Consider the following 6,870-nt stretch of genomic DNA (forward strand, 5'->3'; position numbering starts at 1 on the left):
CGTTGTGTATATTTTTTTTTCTTTAGTCATAACAGTCATCGGCTGACTAACCTTTCTATTTTAATACAACGATGAGAGAGAGAGAGAGAGAGAGAGAGAGACAAAACCTTATCAAGACTTTAATTGTCGCGGAGGGAAGCAGCCATTGTGTTGTTTTAGCTCACTTTGACCATGGCTACTGTTTCTTTTTCTTTTTATTTATTTAGAAAATAACTACCATCCTAGCTGCAGTTTTAACCTGCTTCTGTAACTCGTAAATACTGTAAAACATTTTTTTTTGTCTTACATGATTATATACTCAGCAGACCCAACTGCTGTTTAGTAAGAGATATAAAAAACAAAAGACTTTGTACAACAAAACCCTTAATTCCAACAGCTAAGAAACGTTCACAACCAAACATGAAAAATCTGAACTCCCGATTCAAAGTACAATATACTCACGCATCAAAAGGTAAGTCCAGATCCTCTCAGTTTCTCTTCCGTCATGCAATCCAGCTTCCGTGCCATCTCTACTGTCATGTGGTTTGCCCAATCTCCAACCTTTCCGGTCCTAAAAAATAACGAATTATCCGTACCAATGCGTTCAGTCACTCCCTGTGAATTTACCGGTAGGCTCTTGAGGTGCTGGAAGCTACAGAGTCTCACCACCTCCTCCACAGCTCCACGGCTCTCCTCCTCATCGGTGAATGGAACACCAAGAAACTCGGCGAGCATCTTAACATGCTTGGTTGGTTCAGCGGCCATCTCATCGTACTTCAGGAACAGAACCTTTTCAGGCTCTATCTTGCTTTGCTTCCAGTACCCAAGATAGTGCTCCCACACAGGCCCGTAATATGAGAAACCTTCACAGAACATCTCAAAGGACCTATCAAACTCTATAAGGATGTCTGGGCGCACCGTCTTGATGTGGTACCAGAAGGACACAAGCACATCCTTGGGCTCCCGACACAGATACACGACCCGGCTAAGGGTTGATGTGCTTGAGGGCAATAAGCTGAGTGGAAGGTGTGTGGATAAGAGCCTTGGAGATGGGATCTCATCTAGCTCTGTGACTGGGTGGAGGTCCCGGAAAGGAATCTCTAGGTATGGGACGAGATCATGAGGGTTGTGGGAGAGCAGCGGGTGATCATAGCTGGCGACGGCGGGGTGAGTCGAGCGGTTGATGACGGTGAAAGCAAGGGCCTTCAACCAGGTGGTGCCGCATTTGGGATGCGTGGCAAGGATGATGTCGTCATGCCGTGGGTGGAACTGGGGTTTCATGGCCATGACGCTCCTCGTCATTTTGGTGGAGAGCCAGCAGCCTTGTAAGAAGAAGAACGGCTCCCACCAGCCTTCTCGTGTAGGAAGCGTGGATGTAAGGCTCTCGTTTTCTTGCTCGATGCCCATGTACTTGGTCTCGGCTTGTTCTTGAGCCATGGTGGCTTTGCAAGGTAGGAGGAAGCTGGCTCTAAGGCATTGGTAGATTGTTGGATGCGCAGATGCGTAGTCCAAGGACAGAATCTATTAATACAGAAGAAAAGAGACCTTTAGTATTCATTTGTTATCAGTCATCGCAGAATTATCATATACATATCATTAAGAATTGCACGCATGAACCACGAGCTCCTATTTACAAATGCAGAAACAAGATCGTTCATGCATCATGGAGAGCCATTGGTCGAACCATTTTGCTGAAGCAGCTAACAATTAGCCCCATGATGTGATGGCCCCCGTCGATGAACCAACCCTAATATCTTCTAATCTTCAATTAAGTGGCCCTGCTAACTTCTCTAATTTCTGCAAAATTACGCAAAGGAGCTCAGTGTAGCACGGCTCTATCTGGATTAATTTGTTCGGTAGACACCCGCCATCAGTACAGGACAGCAAAATTGGAAGCCGTCTGGTCAAGTTCATGCATGTACGAAAAGAAGATGTTGATGGAGGTTGGGGAGTCATTTTCAAAGATCATGCAGGGATTTTTGTTACGGTCAAAGCAGGAAGCGTGCATCAGGTTGCTGACAATTTTCTCTGTCAGATTAACAAGTGCCTACCTCACCTCTAGCGCCACTCCCTCCTTCCCCTCTGACTCGCCGCCGCCGAAGCTCGCTAGCGGAAGCCCGTCCGGCAGCGATGAGGGTGGCTACGGGCGCATCTCTTCCCCCACAAAAAACCTTCTTTGCTTTCCACATCCTCCCCCACCCTCTTCTTTCTTGTTGCTGCTGTGGTGGCTGCCGGCAGCGGCAGACGCCCCTGGGCTGGTGGTGCCCAGATCCGGCATCAGCAAACCTGAATTCGGCGCCGCCCAGGCTGTTTGGAGTCTCCCTTAGTGGATCAGGGGGCGCTAGCAGGGGCCGGATGCCCAGATCCACGCCGGTGAGGGTGGCGGCGGCGACGGTGGCAGGGTGGCGGCGGTGGCCTGCTATAGGGCGGCGGCACATGTGGAGCCGACCTCTCCTGGGCTAAGCTCTAGGGGGGGAGGACGTCTTCTTCGCCTCTGGTGTCCACCGCCGTGGGTAGCTCGTGGGTGGATCTGCCCGAGCGTGGCTTAGCTCTATGGCGGCAGTGGCAGACGGAAGATGGCGATGGCGGGCGGTCGGCTTTGGAAGCAGCCAACAAAGTTTGGTGGTCGTCAGGGAGACCAGGTGTCGGTGTTTAGACCCAGCAACCTACTGAGGAGGGTGCCTGAGATAGTGTTTAGTGTGTGGGACTCGCCGACATCAGGAACTCGAAGGTGAACTCGAACACATGATTTAAACAAGTTCGGGTCGCTAGATTGCATAATACTCTACATCCTGTGTGTTGGTTGTATTGAATTGCTTTGGAGGGGTCCCTGCCTCGCCTTATATTGCCGGGGGCAGGGTTACAGGTCGGTTGTTTTACGAAAATAATAGTCGGATTCGACTAGTGAGTCCTACTCTAATTGCTACGAGTAGTTTTTTAATCCTCCACTAGTTCATATCTTGCCACGTAGACCACGGCGTCCTGCACCGTAGTCTCCATATCTGACACGTCTCAGTGTCCAACCCTGTATCTAGAACTGTTCAAACCTTTTGGTGAGCCCATAGATGTACGTATGACAAGCCCCCGAGTACTTTTTAGTCATATACAACAGTTTCGAGTACTTTTTTAAGCTTCTCCGACTAGTATTTGGTGCTCTTCGAGTACTCCATTGGGTTGAGCTTCAAACATACTCGAGCACTGCCATACAGCTAGAATGTGCTCAACTCTTGTTTAACTTTGTCTTGAATCTTCAATCTTAAACTTTTATATGGAAGTGCGACATATGGAGTAGCCCCTTAGCCTTAGGTTGAATTGAACAATCAGGCTGAGGGTCAATTTATAATTTTGCATCTCTTTTCCCTTAAACCCAAAGAAAAATATTTAGCCGATGGGTGCGTGGCACACGGCCCCTGAGCCATTACATGACTAGTTTGGGTATAAGGGTCAACCACTAGTCAACATGACTATTCACCAATAGTAATCTTATCTCTTCCAAAAATATTAGAAACTGTCGGCCATGTGAGAAATCTTCGAGCCTTTTAAAAATGGAATATTCCTGTTAATCTCGCTACTGTTTTAGATGCGCTGCGGTTATAAATAATGGAGGAAAACATCCCTTCTGTTTCACCCAAGCCATCTGATCTTTCAACTTCTGCACTGTAGCCCTAGCATCACCATTGCCCGATCCTTGAGCTTGAGTGCCACTGTCCCCCACCACTTAGCCCCCAAGCGCATGCGAAAGAAGACCCTCGTGGCAACATGGATGGGGAAGGAGGCGTCCACGAGCAAGGCAGCGGAAGGCGGGAAGAAGAATGCAGAGAAGAAAAAGGAGATCCAACTGTCGGCTCCCAAATACGGCAAGACTAACAAGACGGCCCCGCCATTGCCCGTGTGTGCCTGAAAGAAGTCTGTGTTGAAGGATGAGGACATCAAGGTGCTGGTGGCAGCCAATCTACTCAAAGGACAAGACATCATCAACTGGAGAGTTGCCTTTGGCAACCCCTAGCCGATGGAGGAGTACCCAGAAGAGATGATAATCTTCTCGCATTTCATTGAACGCGGCTTGGCATTGCATGCTTCCGATTTGTTCTACGGACTCCTTCAATATTACAAGATGGAACTTGTTCACTTCAACCCCAACAGTATTCTGCATATAGTGATTTTTGTCCACTTGTATGAGGCATTCTTGGGGATCCAGCCCTACTTCCAACTCTTTCGCAAGTTCTTCCGTGTCAAACCATAGCCTAGGAGGGAGTACACAGAAGTAGTCGGAGGGGTCGGAATCCAAATGACGGAGAAGGTGAAGGGCCTCTACTTGGAGTACGAGTTGATTGACTCACATTTTGGATGGAAAGAGAGGTGGTGCTACATCGGCAACCATGAGCCCAAGCTCCCCAAGCTGACAGGCCACCGCCCGATTTGGAATAACAGGTGGCTGAACGAGCCTTCGCACAGGGATGATTTGCAGCTACCCGAGCTCTTGGATAGAATTGCCAAATTGAAGCAACATCTGAAGGGAGTCGGGGTGGCCTTTAGCTTCATGAAGAGGCGAGTTCAGACCCTACAATTGCGGTGCACATGGGGCTACAACTACTCAGGCCCCAATGATCCATCTAGGATGTCATCAGAGGATCTTAGTGTCGATGAAGTCATGGCACGGTTGAGGTGCTTATTCAAGCATGCAAGCGAGATCCTGGTGATTGTGCGGGAACACTACGCTGCCAACCCACCAAGCGGTGTAAGTACCCGTGGCTGTAGCCCTCGAGTACTGATTTTTGTATCTGTTGATGTTCTGACTTGTCTTCCCATGTAGGAAGATGTACACTTGTTCTGCTCCACTCTTCCTCCTGGATCAAATGGCTCTGGTGCTGCTCCGCGCGTAGACACGGCTGCAAGTGTACAGGGAGAAGTCGAGGAGGAGGAGTCAGAGGAAATTGAGTCCTTCAGCAGCTCTGACTTGAATGCTGCGGAGTTGTTCGTGATGAAGGCCCGACCATCAGACAAGGCAGGGTCTTCCTCCAGGTCATCCAAGCATGTGGCTGAGGATGATCTTGAGGCCGGTCTGACGTTGCTGCCGAAGAAGAAGTGCACCGTCGCCATGAAGCGTGTGGTGAAGAAACCTCTCACTGCCGTGGACGTGCCTCTACCAGTAATCACCTTTGAAGAAGGACAAGATCCTAATGATCAAGTGCAAGTAAGTGAAGTCCTTACCAGCATGTCTACTCAATATGATATTGTTGGATTGCAGGTAGTAGGAGAGGTGACTGAGGCGAAGAGGACGACTACCGAAGTCATGCAACAGCAGCTGCCAGTGATCAAGGACATCATCGAGATCGAAGATGATGAAGAACCTCCTATTGCTAGGGTCAACCCTGTCGGTGTAGAAACTACCCGAGAGGCAGAGACATCGACCAAGGCTAGCGAGGATCAGACTGCGATCTAACAAGCCGCGCCAAAGAAGCCGTCGTCGACCATCAAGCCCATGCACTTGGTAGGGGAGCCCTCTTTGAAAGTGAAGAGATCCTCAAAGTAAGTACTGGTATCCCGTTCGAGTACTAATTGTAGCTTGATATTGATGTGTAGTATATCTCCTAACAATTGTCTTTTGCAAGTAATCCTCCAGTGTGGAGCTTGGAGGCCCGAGCCCGAAGCCTACGACCGATGGCAGTAGCCACTCGGCCCAAGACCTCGTCCCAATGCCTACAAGTTTGCCGCCGAAAGATCAACCTGTGCTGGCAAGAAATCCAGGTGCCGTATCTTTTGTCGTTCCACTAATGCAGGATGTAATTTCTTTGCTAAATGTTACTTTAGTGCCAGCCCCTGAACTCCTAGTAGCCGAGGCCATAGCGGCAACTACCTATGGGGTTGTGGCTATTTTTGTAGCCCCTAAGCCAGAGGTAGAGACCAAACCTGTAGTGGAGACTACTTCTAGTGTCATGGCTACCCTTGTATCCCCCGAGCTAGAGGTAGAGGCTGAAGCTGCTGGGGTGCTGGAGGTGCTGGCCGCCATCCTGCCTTCCAAGGTGGGTCCGTCAACCAGCCATGCCCTGGTCCCAATTGGCACAACAAACGCTGAAGCGCAAGAAGAGCCATGGATAGCCGAGGGGGTGAACCTCGAAGACATCCAATTCATCACTGACCCACTACTCACCATAGAGAGGGAGGTCATGATGATGGAGATGTACCACCATGTAGGCGAATACGTAGCGGTAAGCTTCCTCCTACTTCATCCGCAACTTGAAATTAGTACTCGTATCTTTGACACGAGTACTTGCTCCATTTTGCAGGATATAATCAAGCACTCCTGCTAGAAGTCTGAGATGCTCCAGTGTTATGAAGATACAATAATGCAAGCTCAGGCACTCAAGCAAGAACTTGCCAAGTAGCGGGAGTATTCCTCCCGGCTGCTGATGAAATATGATGGCCAAGCCACCAAGTACTACAACACTGTCCAGTAGGCTGAGGAGGAGAAAGATCACCTCTGTAAGCGCAACAAAGTTTTGAAGCATCAACTAAAAGGTAATTGGTCTTCCCCCATTAGTCGTCGAGTACTGATTCTGCTTGGTAATGTTGAAATCCCTTTGTGTTATTCTTGTAGCGCTCGAGAAGATAAAAGAAGCTCTCCAAGGCCGAGACATTGATTGGCAGGACTCCTACTATAGGGTGTCGGAACAGCACGACAAATTTTTTTCTCTGTATGAGAACATGGAGGACCACCTGGAGAAGGAGAAGAAGATGCGTGCAAACGGACAAGTCGACTTAGTGAACGCTATAAAGACCCTCCGAGAGCGCGAGGCTAAGCTAGAGGCCACAAAGCTCGCTTTGAAGGCGCTAATTGAAGCCGATCAGCCCATTGTCGATATCATGGAGCCCCCAGCCAAAGGCGTGGAG

General features: G+C 49.3%; 1 protein-coding gene across 1 annotated transcript; it reads right to left on the reverse strand.

Moving 5' to 3' along the window:
- Positions 1-258: 258 nt before the first annotated feature.
- Positions 259-1,491, reverse strand: LOC117866709 (cytosolic sulfotransferase 5). The gene has a single exon (XM_034750978.2). The coding sequence runs from the start codon at positions 1,414-1,416 to the stop codon at positions 445-447; it is 972 nt and encodes a 323-aa protein (XP_034606869.2). The 5' UTR covers positions 1,417-1,491; the 3' UTR covers positions 259-444.
- Positions 1,492-6,870: the final 5,379 nt, after the last annotated feature.

This window comes from Setaria viridis, chromosome 8, assembly GCF_005286985.2.
Source record: "Setaria viridis chromosome 8, Setaria_viridis_v4.0, whole genome shotgun sequence".
In the NCBI taxonomy this organism is placed as follows: Eukaryota; Viridiplantae; Streptophyta; class Magnoliopsida; order Poales; family Poaceae; genus Setaria; species Setaria viridis.

Excerpts from the sequence above, each read along its gene's own strand:
- LOC117866709 (XM_034750978.2), bottom strand. The coding sequence starts at position 1,416 with ATGGCTCAAGAACAAGCCGAGACCAAGTACATGGGCATCGAGCAAGAA.